The sequence below is a fragment of the Phyllobates terribilis genome, unplaced genomic scaffold, assembly GCF_046119375.1.
Source record: "Phyllobates terribilis strain yellow unplaced genomic scaffold, ASM4611937v1 Scaffold_11__3_contigs__length_659146591, whole genome shotgun sequence".
Taxonomy (NCBI): Eukaryota; Metazoa; Chordata; class Amphibia; order Anura; family Dendrobatidae; genus Phyllobates; species Phyllobates terribilis.
This window is the reverse complement of record NW_027362771.1, coordinates 92,411,252-92,430,644: the sequence shown is the minus strand read 5'-3', so window position 1 is coordinate 92,430,644 and position 19,393 is coordinate 92,411,252. Positions and strand designations below refer to the sequence as shown.

General features: G+C 45.9%; 1 protein-coding gene across 1 annotated transcript in view; it reads right to left on the bottom strand.

Moving 5' to 3' along the window:
- ARHGEF37 (Rho guanine nucleotide exchange factor 37) overlaps positions 1–19,030 on the bottom strand; it is a 180,592-nt gene extending 161,562 nt beyond the window's left edge. Inside the window, exon 1 of the mRNA XM_073651340.1 lies at positions 18,928–19,030. Coding sequence (XP_073507441.1) covers positions 18,928–18,977 — 50 coding nt within the window. The 5' untranslated portion in view covers positions 18,978–19,030. The remainder of the gene's footprint in view (positions 1–18,927) is intronic.
- Between the last annotated feature and the right edge of the window lie 363 nt (positions 19,031–19,393).

Sequence of the window (19,393 nt, the reverse complement as noted above, 5' to 3'; positions counted from 1 at the left end):
CATATACTCAGCGCTGATCAGCTGCCTGCAGGAGAGCCCAGCGCTTATGTAACCGGAGAGACTGACCATATACTCAGCGCTGATCAGCTGCCTGCAGGAGAGCCCAGCGCTTATGTAACCGGAGAGACTGACCATATACTCAGCGCTGATCAGCTGCCTGCAGGAGAGCCCGGCACTTATATAACCGGAGAGACTGACCATATACTCAGCGCTGATCAGCTGCCTGCAGGAGAGCCCAGCACTTATGTAACCGGAGAGACTGACCATATACTCAGCGCTGATCAGCTGCCTGCAGGAGAGCCCAGGGCTTATGTAACCGGAGAGCCTGACCGTATACTTAGCGCTGATCAGCTGCCTGCAGGAGAGCCCAGCGCTTATGTAACCGGAGAGCCTGACCATATACTCAGCGCTAATCAGCTGCCTGCAGGAGAGCCCAGCGCTTATGTAACCGGAGAGCCTGACCATATACTCAGCACTGATCAGCTGCCTGCAGGAGAGCCCAGCGCTTATGTAACCGGAGAGCCTGACCGTATACTCAGCGCTGATCAGCTGCCTGCAGGAGAGCCAGGCGCTTATGTAACCGGAGAGCCTGACCATATACTCAGCGCTGATCAGCTGCCTGCAGGAGAGCCCCGCGCTAATGTAACTGGAGAGCCTGACCATATACTCAGCGCTGATCAGCTGCCCGCAGGAGAGCCCGGCGCTTATGTAACCGGAGAGCCTGACCGTATACTCAGCGCTGATCAGCTGCCTGCAGGAGAGCCCAGCACTTATGTAACCGGAGAGACTGACCGTATACTCAGGGCTGATCAGCTGCCTGCAGGAGAGCCCAGCGCTTATGTAACGGAGAGCCTGACCATATACTCAGCGCTGATCAGCTGCCTGTAGGAGAGCCCAGCGCATAAGTAACAGGAGAAACTGACCATATACTCAGCGCTGATCTGCTGCCTGCAGGAGAGCCCAGCGCATAAGTAACCGGAGAGCCTGACCATATACTCAGCGCTGATCAGCTGACTGCAGGAGAGCCCGGCACTTATGTAACCGGAGAGCCTGACCATATACTCAGCGCTGATCAGCTGCCTGCAGGAGAGCCCAGCACTTATGTAACCGGAGAGACTGACCATATACTCAGCACTGATCAGCTGCCTGCAGGAGAGCATGCCACTTATATAACCGGAGAGCCTGACCATATACTCAGCACTGATCAGCTGCCTGCAGGAGAGCCTGCCACTTATATAACCGGAGAGCCTGACCATATACTCAGCACTGATCAGCTGCCTGCAGGAGAGCCTGCCACTTATATAACCGGAGAGACTGACCATATACTCAGCGCTGATCAGCTGCCTGCAGGAGAGCCCGGCACTTATATAACCGGAGAGACTGACCATATACTCAGCGCTGATCAGCTGCCTGCAGGAGAGCCCAGCACTTATGTAACCGGAGAGCCTGACCATATACTCAGGGCTGATCAGCTGCCTGCAGGAGAGCCCGGCACTTATGTAACCGGAGAGCCTGACCATATACTCAGCGCTGATCAGCTGCCTGCAGGAGAGCCCAGCGCTTATGTAACCGGAGAGACTGACCATATACTCAGCGCTGATCAGCTGCCTGCAGGAGAGCCCGGCACTTATATAACCGGAGAGACTGACCATATACTCAGCGCTGATCAGCTGCCTGCAGGAGAGCCCAGCACTTATGTAACCGGAGAGACTGACCATATACTCAGCGCTGATCAGCTGCCTCCAGGAGAGTCCAGCGCTTATGTAACCGGAGAGCCTGACCATATACTCAGCGCTGATCAGCTGCCTGCAGGAGAGCCCAGTGCTTATGTAACAGGAGAGCCTGACCATATACTCAGCGCTGATCAGCTGCCTGCAGGAGAGCCCAGCACTTATGTAACCGGAGAGACTGACCATATACTCAGCGCTGATCAGCTGCCTGCAGGAGAGCCCAGGGCTTATGTAACCGGAGAGACTGACCATACACTCAGGGCTAATCAGCTGCCTGCAGGAGAGTCCGGCACTTATATAACCGGAGAGACTGACCATATACTCAGCGCTGATCAGCTGCCTACAGGAGAGCCCAGCGCTTATGTAACCGGAGAGCCTGTCCATATACTCAGCGCTGATCAGCTGCCTGCAGGAGAGCCTGCCACTTATATAACCGGAGAGACTGACCATATACTCAGCGCTGATCAGCTGCCTGCAGGAGAGCCCGGCACTTATATAACCGGAGAGACTGACCATATACTCAGCGCTGATCAGCTGCCTGCAGGAGAGCCCAGCACTTATGTAACCGGAGAGACTGACCATATACTCAGCGCTGATCAGCTGCCTGCAGGAGAGCCCAGCGCTTATGTAACCGGAGAGCCTGACCATATACTCAGGGCTGATCAGCTGCCTGCAGGAGAGCCCGGCACTTATATAACCGGAGAGACTGACCATATACTCAGCGCTGATCAGCTGCCTGCAGGAGAGCCTGCCACTTATATAACCGGAGAGACTGACCATATACTCAGCGCTGATCAGCTGCCTACAGGAGAGCCCAGCGCTTATGTAACCGGAGAGCCTGACCATATACTCAGCGCTGATCAGCTGCCTGCAGGAGAGCCTGCCACTTATATAACCGGAGAGACTGACCATATACTCAGCGCTGATCAGCTGCCTGCAGGAGAGCCCGGCACTTATATAACCGGAGAGACTGACCATATACTCAGCGCTGATCAGCTGCCTGCAGGAGAGCCCAGCACTTATGTAACCGGAGAGACTGACCATATACTCAGCGCTGATCAGCTGCCTGCAGGAGAGCCCAGCGCTTATGTAACCGGAGAGACTGACCATATACTCAGCGCTGATCAGCTGCCTGCAGGAGAGCCCAGCGCATAAGTAACCGGAGAGCCTGACCATATACTCAGCGCTGATCAGCTGCCTGCAGGAGAGCCCAGCGCTTATGTAACCGGAGAGCCTGACCATATACTCAGCGCTGATCAGCTGCCTGCAGGAGAGCCCAGCGCTTATGTAACAGGAGAGCCTGACCATATACTCAGCGCTGATCAGCTGCCTGCAGGAGAGCCCAGCACTTATGTAACCGGAGAGACTGACCATATACTCAGCGCTGATCAGCTGCCTGCAGGAGAGCCCAGGGCTTATGTAACCGGAGAGACTGACCATATACTCAGGGCTAATCAGCTGCCTGCAGGAGAGCCCGGCACTTATATAACCGGAGAGACTGACCATATACTCAGCACTGATCAGCTGCCTGCAGGAGAGCCCAGCGCTTATGTAACAGGAGAGCCTGACCATATACTCAGCGCTGATCAGCTGCCTGCAGGAGAGCCCAGCACTTATGTAACCGGAGAGACTGACCATATACTCAGCGCTGATCAGCTGCCTGCAGGAGAGCCCAGGGCTTATGTAACCGGAGAGACTGACCATATACTCAGGGCTAATCAGCTGCCTGCAGGAGAGCCCGGCACTTATATAACCGGAGAGACTGACCATATACTCAGCGCTGATCAGCTGCCTGCAGGAGAGCCCGGCACTTATATAACCGGAGAGACTGAGCATATACTCAGCGCTGATCAGCTGCCTGCAGGAGAGCCCAGCGCTTATGTAACCGGAGAGACTGACCATATACTCAGTGCTGATCAGCTGCCTGCAGGAGAGCCCAGCGCTTATGTAACCGGAGAGCCTGACCATATACTCAGCGCTGATCATCTGCCTGCAGGAGAGCCCAGCGCATAAGTAACCGGAGAGACTGACCATATACTCAGCGCTGATCAGCTGCCTGCAGGAGAGCCCAGCGCTTATATAACCGGAGAGCCTGACCATATACTCAGCGCTGATCAGCTGCCTGCAGGAGAGCCCGTCACTTATATAACCGGAGAGACTGACGATATACTCAGCGCTGATCAGCTGCCTAGAGGAGAGCCCAGCGCTTATGTAACCGGAGAGCCTGACCATATACTCAGCGCTGATCAGCTGCCTGCAGGAGAGCCCAGCGCTTATGTAACCGGAGAGACTGACCATATACTCAGCGCTGATCAGCTGCCTGCAGGAGAGCCCGGCACTTATGTAACCGGAGAGCCTGACCATATACTCAGCGCTGATCAGCTGCCTGCAGGAGAGCCCAGCGCTTATATAACCAGAGAGCCTGACCATATACTCAGCGCTGATCAGCTGCCTGCAGAAGAGCCCAGCGCTTATGTAACCGGAGAGCCTGACCGTATACTCAGCGCTGATCAGCTGCCTGCAGGAGAACCCAGCACTTATGTAACCGGAGAGCCTGACCATATACTCAGCGCTGATCAGCTGCCTGCAGGAGAGTCCAGCGCTTATATAACCGGAGAGACTGACCATATACTCAGCGCTGTTCCCTATTATACATCAGCTCATCCTACATGGAGGTTACTGGAGCAGTGCACTGTGTCTGGCAGACAGTGGGCTTAGAGAGTATCTATATATATAATCGTCTTATCCCGTCTGTCTGTCTGTCTTTCCGTCTGTCTGTCCTGGAGATTCCGCGTCGCTCATTGGTCCGGCAGCGGCCAATCAGCGCCGTGGGATTTCTGAAAAAAGATGGCGGCCGTTAGCGGCTCATCTGTGGGACGGAGCTCAGCGGCGATGCAGCCGGGAGATGACCGGCGCGAGGCGCTCATCTCCCGACCGCCGGCGACGCTGACCTCCATGTGGCTAGGGTGTCAAGGGAGGACCAGGGAGCGTCGCTGCAGGTCGGGATACTTCTGCTGCGAGCGCCCGCTCATGTCCCGGGTTCTCGCAGCGGAAGTAGCCGCACAGGCAGCGGTGCTGACATCCATACGGCTAGGGTGTCAAGGGAGGACCGGGGAGCGGCGCTGCAGGTCGGGATACTTCTGCTGCAAACTCCCGCTCATATCCCAGGTTCTCGCAGCGGAAGTAGCTGCACAGGCAGCGGCGCTCCCCAGTCCTCACCACTACGATTCGATGATTGGTCGCGATCTCTCGCCGCGACCAATCACTGATCTTGGCCCAAAAGTTAAACACCGCTGTGCTGATTGGTCGCGGCCGCTGCCCGTGACCAATCACCGATTTGGCCGCCACATTTAAATAGCGCCCACGACCAATCACCGATCTTGCAGACACATTTAAACACCGCTGTGCTGATTGGTCGTGGACGCTATTTAAATGTGGCGCCCAAATCGGTGATTGGTCGCGGGCAGCGTCGGTGACCAATCAGCACAGCGGTGTTTAAATGTCTCTGCAAGATCGGTGATTGGTCACGGCCGCTATTTCAATGTGGTGCACAAATCGGTGATTGGTCGCGATCTTCGGCCGCGACCAATCACTGATCTTGCCACAAAAGTTAAACACCGCTGTGCTGATTGGTCGCGGATGCTGCCCGCGACCAATCACCGATTTGGGCGCCACATTTAAACACTGCTGTGATGATTGGTCGCGGACGCTGCCCACGACCAATCACCGATTTGAGCGCCACATTTAAATAGCGCCCGCGACCAATCACCGATCTTGCAGACACATTTAAACACCGCTGTGCTGATTGGTCGCGGACGCTATTTAAATGTGGCGCCCAAATCGGTGATTGGTCGCGGGCAGAGTCAGCGACCAATCAGCACACCGGTGTTTAAATGTCTCTGCAAGTTCGGTGATTGGTCGCAGGCGCTATTTAAATGTGGCGCACAAATCCGTGATTTTGCCGCAAAAGTTAAACACCGCTGTGCTGATTGGTCGCGGACGCTGCCCGCGACCAATCACCGATTTGGGCGCCACATTTAAATAGCGGACGCGACCAATCACCGATCTTGCAGACACATTTAAACACCGCTGTGCTGATTGGTCGCGGACGCTAATCAGCACAGCGGTGTTTAAATGTGGCGCCAAAATCGGTGATTGGTCGTGGCCGATATTTAAATGTGGCGCTCAAATTGGTGATTGGTCGCGGGCAGCGATTTTGAACACAAATGTCCGGACCTTAGTAACACCATGCGGCTACTGTCGGGAGATCAGCGGCTAGGGTGTCAAGGGAGGACCGGGGAGCGGCGCTGCGGGTCGGGACACTTCTGCTCCGAGCAGTCGCTCATGTCCCGGCTTCTCGCAGCGGAAGTAGCCCACGGTCCTCAGTAATACGATTCCGCTCCCCGATCCTCACCAATACGATTCGCTGATTGGTCGCGCTCTCCGGCCGTGACCAATCAGTGATCTTGGCTCAAATGTTAAACACCGCTGTGCTGATTGGTCGCGGCCGCTGCCCGCGACCAATCACTGATTTGGGCGCCACATTTAAATAGCGGCCGCTCATCTCTTGGCTGCACGCAGCACATGTACCCCGACCGGCGGCCTCGCTCCCCAGTCCTACCTTCACACTTGCCGTCGGGAGATCAGCGGCACTAGCCGCTGATCTCCCGACGGTAGCCGCATAGAAGTCAGCGGCGATGCAGCCGGGAGATGACCGGCGCTAGCCGTTCATCTCCCGGCTACTCACACCGAAAGTACCCACACATCAACGCCACTCCCCGTTCTCAGTAACACCGGTCGCTGATTGGCCGTAGCCACCGCCCGCTCAGCGATTTTGGCGCCAAATTTAAACCCCGCTCTGCTGATTGCTCGCGGTCGCCGGCCGAGACCAATCAGCAGTATTGATGCCAAATTTAAACCACGCTCTGTTGATTGGTCGCGGCCGGCAACCAAGACCAATCAACAGTATTGGCGCCAATTTTAAACCTCACTCTGCTGATTGGTCGCGGTTGCCGGCCGCGAATAATCAGCATTATTGGCGCCAAATTTAAACCCCACTCTGCAGTATTGGCGCCAAATTTAAACACCGCTCTGCTGAATGGTCCCAGCCGTGACCAATGACCATTATTGGCGCCAAATTTAAACACCGCTCTGCTGATTAGTCGCGTTCGCTGGCCGCGACCAATCACCATTATTGGCACCAAATTTAAACCCCGCTCTGCTGATTAGTCGCGACCGCCGGCCGTGACCAATCAGCGATATAGTCGCCAAATTTAAACACCGCTTTGCTGATTGGTCGCGGTTGCCGGCCGCGACCAATCAGCGATTTTGGCGCCAAATTTAAACACGCTCTCCAGTCCTCACTAACACAGTTTGCTGATTGGTCGCGGCCGCCGCCTGCGACCAATCACCGATATTACCGCCAAATTTAAACACCGCTTTGCTGATTGGTCGCGGTTGCCGGCCGTGACCAATCAGCGATTTTGGCACCAAATTTAAACACCGCTCTGCTGATTGCGCCCGGTCTGCCGCAGACATATTCTAGAATACCCGATGCGTTAGAATCGGGCCACCATCTAGTAATGTACAGTGGGTACAGAAAGTATTCAGACCCCTTTAAATTTTTCACTCTTTGTTTCATTGCAGCCATTTGGTAAATTCTAAAAAGTACATTTTTTTCTCATTAAAGTATACTCTGCACCCCATCTTGACTGAAAAAAACCCAGAAATGTAGAAATTTTTGCAACTTTATTAAAAAAGAAAAACTAAAATATCACATGGTCATAAGTATTCAGACCCTTTGCTCAGACACTCATATTTAAGTCACATGGTGTCCATTTCCTTGTGATCCTCCTTGAGATGGTTCTACTCCTTCATTGGAGTCCAGCTGTGTTTAATTAAACTGATAGGTGTGTGTCTTTCCAAATCAAGTACTGTCTATATAAGACCTCATAGCTCACAGTGCATGTCAGACCAAATGAGAATCATGAGCTCAAAGGAACTGCCCAAGGAGCTCAGAGACAGAATTGTGGCAAGGCACAGATCTGGCCAAGGTTACAAAAGAATTTCTGCATTACTCAATGTTCCTAGGAGCACAGTGGCCTCCATAATCCTTTAGTGGAAGAAGTTTTGCACGACCAGAAGTCTTCCTAGACCTGGCTGTCCAGCCAAACTGAGCAATCGTGGGAGAAGAGCCTTGATGAGAGAGGTAAAGAAGAACCCCAAGATCACTGTGGCTGAGCTCCAGAGATGCAGTAGGGAGATGGGAGAAAGTTCCACAAAGTCAACTATCACTGCAGCCCTCCACCAGTCGGGCCTTTATGGCAGAGTGGCCCAATGAAGCCTCTCCTCAGTGCAAGGCATATGAAAGCCCGCATAAAGTTTGCTCAAAAACACATGAAGGACTCCCAGACTATGAGAAATAAGATTCTCTGGTCTGATGAGATGAAGATAGAACTTTTTGATGATAATTCTAAGCGGTATGTGGGGAGAAAACCAGGCACTGCTCATTACCTGCCCAATACAATCCCAACATTGAATCATGGTGGTGGCAGCATCATGCTATGGGGGTGTTTTTCAGCTGCAGGGCCAGGACGGCTGGTTGCAATTGAAGGAAACTTGAATGCGGCCAAGTACAGAGATATCCTGGATGAAAACCTCTTCCAGAGTGCTCTGGACCTCAGACTTGGCCGAAGGTTCACCTTCCAACAAGACAATGACCCTAAGCACACAGCTAAAATAACAAAGGAGTGGCTTGAGAACAACTCTGTGACCATTCTTGACTGGCCTAGCTAGAGCCCAGACCTAAACCCAATTGAGCATCTCTGGAGAGACCTGAAAATGGCTGTCCACCAACGTTCACCATCCTACCTGATAGAACTGGAGAGGATCTGCAAGGAAGAATGGCAGAGGATCCCCAAATCCAGGTGTGAAAAACTTGTTGCATCATTCCCAAGAAGACTCATGGCTGTACTAGCTCAAAAGGGGGCTTCTACTCAATACTGAGCAAAGGGTCTGAATACTTATGACCATGTTATATTTTAGTTTTTCTTTTTTAATAAAGTTGCAAAAATTTCTACATTTCTGTTTTTTTCAGTCAAGATGGGGTGCAGAGTGTACTTTAATGAGAAAAAAAAATGAACTTTTTAGATTTTACCAAATGACTGCAATGAAACAAAGAGTGAAAAATTTAAAGGAGTCTGAATACTTTCCGTACCCACTGTATATTAATAGCCAGAAAGAGAGATCAAGGAATAAAGCTGAACCATAGCAGAATGTCTGTGTCCAATCTATTCTGTGACATTGGCATGCTGCATACAATCTGCTGTTCTTGTAGGTATGGCCATATGTGTTATGCTTTGTACCTTCTTATAGTATAGAATAATATATAATATTATTGATACAATGCTGATGTAGGTAGTATGTTATGCGCCCTTTTGTGTGTCTATTTTAGCCTGTTTTTAATTTGCACCAAATTGTTTAAATTTGCTACGTTTAAGTGTATTTTATTCACTCAATTTTTTAGTGTTTTTTTTTTTTAATTATCATCATTTTTGGCAAGGTTTGGGGTTTCCACGTGTTTTGGGCTGATTAATTGTGACTTTTTAAGAGTCGTCTCATTTTTGCATCAATGTACTTCAGTCCCCCCAGATTTCACCATCACCCTCCTCCGGAATCTTTTTATGCATGGTAGAAATTTTAGCCAAATTTTGCAGCATTTTAGTGGAACAAGACTCTGATTCATCATTTATGGTTGTTTTGAAGTCACTTTTCAGTTTTTTCTCGTGTAAAATATGGCAACAATTACCACCAGATTCTTCAAAACGGAGCATGCAATTCATGATTTTTTGCTCAAGACAAAATGGAATACGTTTTGTGTTTAAACTTTTTAAAAGTTGGTTAAAAATTACAGGTGTGTAAAATACACCCCAGGCAGGTGGAGGTGGGGGAGGAGGAACAATTGTGCAAAAATTTAGAGACTTTTCAAAAAGTCGTAATTGATGAGTCAGTCTAAGGGCTTGCTTACACCACCATATTTTCCGTCCGACAAAACATCGAATCGCACATGGACTAATCTAAGCCAGTCCAAGAAAAAGTTGCAGCATGTCCGAGTTTGATCTGATATTCGGATCACACTCGGTGTGGAAATCATCAAACTGCACTCAAATGGCATTAGAGTGCAGACCAATTTCCACACACTGACAAAATGGAAAAGATGGAGAAATTCTCTTCCTCGCCTGTTCTATGATTCTCTCATACGATAGAATAGGATCATGCTATGCTGATACTGCTCAAACTATGATCAGAGTTTCATCGGAGTGTCAGTGTGATGTGTAATGGTTACCAGTGTTACCACTGTGATATGTAATGGTTACCAGTGTGATGTGTAATGGTTACCAGTGTTACCAGTGTGATATGTAATGGTTACCAGTGTGATATGTAATGGTTAGCAGTGTGATGTGTAATGGTTACCAGTATTACTAGTGTGATGTGTAATGGTTACCAGTGTTACCAGTGTGATATGTAATGGTTACCAGTGTGATGTGTAATGGTTACCAGTGTGATATGTAATGGTTACCAGTGTTACCAGTGTGATGTGTAATGGTTACCAGAGTGATATGTAATGGTTACCAGTGTGATATATAATGGTTACCAGTGTTACCAGTGTGATATATAATGGTTACCAGTGTGATATATAATGGTTAGCAGTGTGATGTGTAATGGTTACCAGTATTACTAGTGTGATGTGTAATGGTTACCAGTGTTACCAGTGTGATGTGTAATGGTTACCAGTGTTACCACTGTGATATGTAATGCTTACCAGTGTGATGTGTAATGGTTACCAGTGTTACCAGTGTGATATGTAATGGTTACCAGTGTGATATATAATGGTTAGCAGTGTGATGTGTAATGGTTACCAGTATTACTAGTGTGATGTGTAATGGTTACCAGTGTTACCAGTGTGATATGTAATGGTTACCAGTGTGATGTGTAATGGTTACCAGTGTGATATGTAATGGTTACCAGTGTTACCAGTGTGATGTGTAATGGTTACCAGAGTGATATGTAATGGTTACCAGTGTGATATATAATGGTTACCAGTGTTACCAGTGTGATATATAATGGTTACCAGTGTGATATGTAATGGTTACCAGTGTAATGTGTAATGGTTACCAATTACCAGTGTGATATGTAATGGTTACCAGTGTTACCAGTGTGATAGGTAATGGTACCCAGTGTGATATGTAATGGTTACCAGTGTGATGTGTAATGGTTACGAGTGTTACCAGTGTGATATGTAATGGTTACCAGTGGTACCAGTGTGATATGTAATGGTTACCAATGTTACCAGTGTGATATGTAATGGTTACCATTGTGATATGTAATAGTTACCAGTGTGATATGTAATGGTTACCAGTGTTACCAGTGTGATATGTAATGGTTACCAGTGTGATGTGTAATGGTTACGAGTGTTACCAGTGTGATATGTAATGGTTACCAGTGTTACCAGTGTGATATGTAATGGTTACCAGTGTGATATGTAATAGTTACCAGTGTTACATGTAATGGTTACCAGTGTGATATGTAATGGTCACCAGTGTTACATGTAATGGTTACCAGTGTGATATGTAATGGTCACCAGTGTTACCTGTGTGATATGTAATGGTTACCAGTGTGATATGTAATTATTACCAGTGTGATGTGTAATGGTTACCAGTGTTACCAGTGTGATATATAATGGTTACCAGTGTTACCAGTGTGATATGTAATGGTTACCAGTATGATGTGTAATGGTTACGAGTGTTACCAGTGTGATATGTAATGGTTACCAGTGTGATATGTAATAGTTGCCAGTGTGATATGTAATGGTTACCAGTGTTACCAGTGTGATATGTAATGGTTACCAGTGTGATGTGTAATGGTTACGAGTGTTACCAGTGTGATATTTAATGGTTACCAGTGTTACCAGTGTGATATGTAATGGTTATCAGTGTGATATGTAATAGTCACCAGTGTTACATGTAATGATTACCAGTGTGATATGTAATGGTCACCAGTGTTACATGTAATGGTTTCCAGTGTGATACGTAATGGTCACCAGTGTTACCTGTGTGATATGTAATGGTTACCAGTGTGATGTGTAATGGCTACCAGTGTTACCAGTGTGATATGTAATGGTTACCAGTGTGATATGTAATGGTTACCAGTGTGATGTGTAATGGTTACGAGTGTTACCAGTGTGATATGTATTGGTTACCAGTGTTACCAGTGTGATATGTAATGGTTACCAGTGTGCTATGTAATGGTTACCAGTGTTACCAGTGTGATATGTAATGGTTACGAGTGTTACCAGTGTGATATGTAATGGTTACCAGTGTTACCAGTGTGATATGTAATGGTTACCAGTGTGATATGTAATGGTCACCAGTGTTATATGTAATGGTTACCAGTGTGATGTGTAATGGTTACGAGTGTTACCAGTGTGATATGTAATGGTTACCAGTGTTACCAGTGTGATATGTAATGGTTACCAGTGTAATATGTAATAGTCACCAGTGTTACATGTAATGGTTACCAGTGTGATATGTAATGGTCACCAGTGTTACCAGTGTGATATGTAATGGTTACCAGTGTGATATGTAATGGTTACCAGTGTTACCAGTGTGATATGTAATGGTTACCAGTGTGATATGTAATGGTTACCAATGTTACTAGTGTGATGTGTAATGGTTACCAGTGTTACCAGTGTGATATATAATGGTTACCAGTGTTACCAGTGTGATGTGTAATGGTTACCAGTGTGATACATAATGGTTACCAGTGTGATGTGTAATGGCCGCTCTCTGCTCTCCTGATCTCACTGCAGAGCTGTATGTGATTATACCTGACAGATCTACAGGTTCCTCTCAGCTTCAGCTTCCATCTCACAGGCAGACAGGGCTGCAATACAGCAGAGCTCAGAGAGAAGCACAAAATGTGTTTACAAGAAGACAAGGTTCATTTCTCCTGTTCTGTGTTAGTTACTTGTCTCACACTGGTAACTCCCCCTTCATGTAAAATAATTTCTGGAGGCAGCGTTATATTCCAGACAACATCCTCCCCATAGCCTGGGAGAGGGAACAGGTCATTTACAGATAAGAAAAACGTGGATTTCTCTGGAATAAGACATCAGATCGCAGATATTAAGGAATCATTTTATTCAGCTTCCTATAACCTACATGCCCATATAGACGGCTTATGAGGGTTGATCCTGCGTACAGATTCTCTTTAACCTACTTTTTATGATGTTACAAAAATCAGACACATACATAAAAATCACTACTGAAAGGGACTTGAGTACATTTGCCCAAAAAAGAATGCTGTTTCTTAAAGTCACAATTGATGAATCAGCTTGAAACCCCAAACTCCTTACAGAGAGACAAACAAAAAGAAACCCACAGATGAACATATATAAAACAGACTTCAAAAAAGGGGCAAATTAAAAAAAAAACAGGAGAAAAAATAGACAAATAAAGGCCCATTGTTTTCTGCTTCTACTGTCTAGTATTCAGAGAACCTAAGCACAGTATCTAGTTATTCCACGCACACATTTTAAGCTATCAGTGTCAGGCACACATTAGTGCCCGCAATGTGTCATTAGTCAGTCCTCTGCAGGAACCATCACCAGTACCAGCAGGTCTCTCGCTTTCAAGTGCACATACATCTCGGCTGCATGTAGCCACTGCTCAAAGATCAGTAGTAACTAGTCTCCAGATTTTTGTCACCGACTAAGGCTAAGTGCACACTGTGTCTGAGTACTTAGCTTACAGTTTTTATCGGTAGCTTTCATGACATACTGTAAAAAGTCTATAGACCCCCAATCACCTGGCAGGAGCCAAAAGTGTGTTCTGCACTTTACTATAGAGGAACAGATCAAAAACATATACCATGCAGTATACAGGGTATTTTTTATAATGGGTCCCTAAGGTGGACAATTGCCTAGATATCTATCCTGAGTGTGGTCACTGTCAGGAGCATATCTCCTGAGCATATGTGCCTGACAATGGATGCAAATGCAGCATCTACCTACCCTAACTCGTGCTCTATACATCTCACTCCATGAATATACCGTAAAGAAGTTGTCCAGTACTTTATACAACCCCTGGCAAAAATTATGGAATCACCGGGCTCAGAGGATGTTCATTCAGTTGTTTAATGTTGTTGAAAAAAAGTAGATCACAGACATGGCACAAAACTAAAGTCATTTCAAATGGCAACTGTAGGGCTTTAAGAAACACTAAAAGAAATCAAGATTAAAAATGTGGTACTCAGTGAGGGTAATTTTTTTCAGACCAAGCAGAGGGAAAAAAGTATGGAATCACTCAATTCTGAGGAAAAAAATATGGAATCACCCTGTAAATTTTCATTTCCAAAACTAACACCTGCATCAAATTAGAACTGCTCATTAGTTTGCATCTAAACAGGAGTGATCACACCTTGGAGAGCTGTTGCACCAAGTGGACTGACATGAATCATGGCTCCAACATGAGAGATGTCAATTGAAACAAAGGAGAGGATTATCAAACTCTTAAAAGAAGGTAAATCATCACGCAATGTTGCAAAAGATGTTGGTTGTTCACAGTCAGCTGTGTCTAAAATGGGAAAATTTTACAAACAACATGGGAAGGTTGTTAAATGCAAACATACTGGTAGACCAAGGAAGACATCAAAGCGTCAAGACCGGAAACTTAAAGCAATATGTCTCCAAAACAGGAAATGCACAACAAAACAAATGAGGAACGAATGGGAGGAGATTGGAGTCAATGTCTGTGACCGAACTGTAAGAAACCGCTTAAAGGAAATGGGATTTACATACAGAAAAGCTAAACATAAGCCATCATTAACACCTAAAAAGAAAAAAACAAGGTTACAATGGGCTAAGGAAAAGCAATCGTGGACTGTGGATGACTGGATGAAAGTCATATTCAGTGATAAATCGCGAATCTGCATTGGGCAAGGTGATGATGATGGAACTTTTGTTTGGTGCCGTTCCAATGAGATTTATAAAGATGACTGCATGACGAGAACATGCAAATTTCCACAGTCATTGATGATATGGGGCTGCATGTCAGGTAAAGGCACTGGGGAGATGGCTGTCATTACATCTTCAATAAATGCCCACGTTTACATTGATATTTTGGAGAGTTTTGTTATTCCATCAATTGAAAGGATGTTTGGGGATGACGACATCATTTTTCAAGATGATAATGCATCCTGCCATAGAGAAAAAACGGTGAAAACATTCCTTGAAAGAAGACACATAAGGTCAATGTCATGGCCTGTAAATAGTCCGGATCTCAATCCAATTGAAAATCTTTGGGGGAAGTTGAAGAAAATGGTACATGACAAGGCTCCAACCTGTAAAGCTGATCTGGCAACAGCAATCAGAGAAAGTTGGAGCCAGATTGATGAAGAGTACTGTTTGTCACTCATTAAGTCCATGCCTCAGAGACTGGAAGCTGTTATTAAAGCGAGAGGTGGTGCAACAAAATACTAGTGATGTATTGGAGTGTTCTTTTGTGTGTTTGTTTTTCATGATCCCATAATTTTTTCCTCAGAATTGAGTGATCCCATAATTTTTTCCCTCTGCTTGGTCTGAAAAAAATTACCCTCACTGAGTACCACATTTTTAATCTTGATTTCTTTTAGTGTTTCTTAAAGCCCTAAAGTTGCCATTTCAAATGACTTTAACTTTGTGCCATCTCTGTGATCTGCTTTTTTTCATGCTTTTTTTCAACAACATTAAACAACTGAATGAACATCCTCCGAGCCCGGTGATTCCATAATTTTTGCCAGGGGTTGTATTACCCCCCTAATGTATCCCCCCGGGGCCCCTAAGGATTTTTGTAATTACCTTACGTTGCTGTTTCTGCCTGTGAGCGGCACTATCGGTGGCCGCTCACAGACCTCACGTGACCCCGCGCTGACAAGTGAGGCGTGACTCATCGCTGGGGTCCCTGCAGTGGCTGCTGGGTTATGGGCAGGGTTACCCTCCAAGTCACACCCAGCATCCACAGCGCGCTTTCCCAATGAATGGGGAGAGGCAGAGTGTGCTGTGGATGCTGGTTGTAACACGGGGGGTAACTCCGCCCACAGCCTGGCATCCACGTGGAACGCAGAAGACAGAGACCCTCAGCTGCTGCCAGCACTTGTCGTGACGTCAGTGGATGTCAGAGCCGGCTGCGGCCGGGGGTCACATGATGCCTGTGAGCGGCCAGTGATAGCGCCACTCACAGGCAGTATCTGCAACGTAAGGTAATTGCAAAAATTCTTAGGGGCCCTGGGGGGATACATTGGGTGGGGTAATATAAAGTACTGGACACCCCTTTAAAGGTGTTGTAAGACAACGTATCTGAAAACACAGCTAAAACAAATCAGCAGGGCATGTGATAGCAAAATAAATAGAGGTTATACTCCCCTGCTCTAACTCCCCTTATGCCAGAGCAGGCTGCTCCAGGGGGCTTCCGTACATTGATCACAGGCAGTGTCGGACTAGGATGCCAAGGGCCCACCAGTGACATCAACTCCAAGGCCCCACTTTTCTGCTACATATGACTTTATCCCCATTCACAAATTTCTATAGCAATAAACTGGGTTGATTATTAAATCAATAAAATGCTGCCATTGTCTGTACATAGTGAATCAAGTATATTGTGCCAAGTACTGCGCATATAATAGGGACGTCCACTCCTGCACAGCGGCCCACCGGAGGATTCTCCTGTTCTCCTGTGGGCCAGTCCGAGCCTGGTCACAGATCATCAATCTGAAGCACATCCAATGACATCCTGATTGCTGGAGCCAAAGAAAGGTCTCAGCGGTCCGGTGGCCGAAGAATGGGTTGTCATAATTTCCTATCCTGGCCCAAACCTCCCTAGCAGGCTGCACTAGAGTGAGGGGGGCAAAAGCAGGTGACTATAGTATCATTTATTATGTTATCATAACATAAGTATTAGCTAGGTCAGACAATCCCTTTAACTAATTTACTGACTTAAGAGGTAGGTGTTTTTTTAATTAAGTTTATTAATATATCCATCTTATAACTCTGACATAGGCTGGAGCTACATGGCAAGTTTTGCTACATTGTATACCATAGCTACATTGCACCACATTGACCACAGATTGCTGTGACTGTGACTCAAAGTTAAGATTTTTACAAAATTGCAAAAGTGACACCTATAAGAAAATTTATGATCAGACAGCATCTTTTAAACTCCATTGTATTGTTTTTGACACAGACGACCCTTCTGGAACGGTGACTGTTTTTCCTGTAATGTTTTTTCTGCAGTCCTTTTGGATGACTTTTGAGGTGACCTTGCGCCAACTTGTTTTTTACATTTTATATATAAAATCCTTCCAAGTAGAAGCCGCCGGTAGAATGGACAGGTCATTTCTTTTAGCCACTTCACGGCTTTCGAAGCCTAAAGTGGTTAGAAGGAATGACAAAAGTCAGAAGATATGTACGACAAGCCGTTTTGACATTGCAGTACATATGTACAATATTTTAAACTTTTCTTAGCCCTTCTTCAGGCAAAATACGCCTGAAGAAGACGTCATGTGCACATACCCTTAGGTTAAGTTCCTATGATGAGTTTTTGATGCTGTGCACAAAAAAATCCAGTGTCTTACATTTCTAGCAAAGTGGATGGGATTGATAGAAATCTCATGCCCACTGTGTTTTTTTTTAACACAGCATAAACTGATCCGTGGTGCGTGCTTGAAATCTACAATGTCATTCTCTCTTGTAAGTACGCTGAGTTTTATGTGCAAATTTTCTCCATAGAATTGCATTGGATGCGGAAAATCCACCAGTAAAAAATGCACATGCGTTTATAGTGTGTTTCTGCTGCCGTGGAACCACACTAAAACCACATGTGATCCACTCATGAAGTTTTATTAATGTCAAATAGCAGAAATTATCAAAACCAAAGCAGCTTTATTTAGAACATGACATACAAAAAAAGAGGCAAAAAAAAACGCAGTGTCAAAAACGAGATAAAAACACTTAAAAAAATACACCAAAAAATGCAATATGAAAAAACTAAAATAATCTAATTTACCTAATAAGTGCAGATGTGCTGCTGAAAATCTGCAATATTAAAAACTCACTAAGTACTCATGGTGAGAAAGAAGCTGTCGGGAAAACATCCTATCTGCTTTATTATGAAGTCAGAGAGGGACCAGAAAAGGGCAGGGAGGGAACTAGAAAATGTATTTCCGTGCGCCATGAAACAAGATACTGTTTGTACATACCTACGAGACTTTCTTTTCAAGCATCCTATACATTACCATTGTGTGTGGTGCCCCAAGCACTTCAAATATGTAAATCTACACCTATTATATTTTATTTTTCCAGCCAATTACTGTAGTAGGAAATATATATCATTTACAAATAATAATTTACAAGCCTATAAATATGACGCCTGTATGATCATGCAAACTAGATATGCTAAAGCTAAATAACTATATAGGAAATACACACTATAGATGGGTTTTTCTAGATAAAAAAAGTTATGCAGTGCATTCATTATCCATAAACACATCAGATTCAGATCCAAAACAGAGGAAATTACTCTTATTTATTTAATAGGGATTTTCAGGGCACATAGAGTAACAGTAGGAATTTCTATTGAGTCTGGAAAACCCCCTTTAAATTGTCCAGAATTCTAGGGTACGGTACATGTAAAAACAAGGATACATTACATAACAAGGTACAAAACAAATACAACTAAGCATGTGACAGACAGATACAACGGGAGAGTATGATACCTTCCCTGTTGGATCTGATCCTGGAAAACATGCAGCACTGTACTACAACTAGAATAAGTGACCACATCCTACATTACCATTTTCTACTGGTTTTTAGTATATGAAGATGAAATGAGTATGTCCCTTTTACCATTTGCTTACAGGTATAGCCTAAGGGCGCAGTCAGACGACCATATAAATCAGACCGCAATGTTCGGACTGGCCGGCAGCTCTCCCCACCCGAGCGTGACAGCCTCATATATTTCTATGCAGCTGTCGCACTCAGGTCGTTATAACTGTGGCCAGTCCGAGCATTGCGGTCCGATTTATACGGCCGTCTGACTGCGCCCTGATGCTAAGCAATATAGTAAGTGCCTGCACATACAAGGTGGTATTTACCCTGGACACTTACCTCCCTCTCATTAGCTGATTCTGGATCTGGACTATTTTGTTTACAGCCATGATCTACCATAGCAGGTTCCTAATGACTTCTGAGGACATTTGTGTATCTGACAAAGGAGGTGACACATTTCTTCCTCATTCTAATGGACTGACAGAACTGGCTGGGCTGCATTTTCTGTCCGACAAAAACTGCTATGGACAATTTAGGAGGAGCAAATATGGAGGTCAAAGATTAGAAAAAGGACAGGTAAGTAGGTTTATAGAGGGTTTGTGACATTAGTAATTGAATAAGGCCCCATACTCATTACACTTAATAGGCAGAACCTACCAACATTGACAGTCTAATGTATATAAGTGCCTTCAACTCACCCAGCTCTTCCTCTAACAGATGATGTTGGGTGAGTATCTGGCATGTCTGATTTCGGACTATCAATCTTTTTGTTGTCTGTGAGATAAATTGCTACCGGAATAGGAGG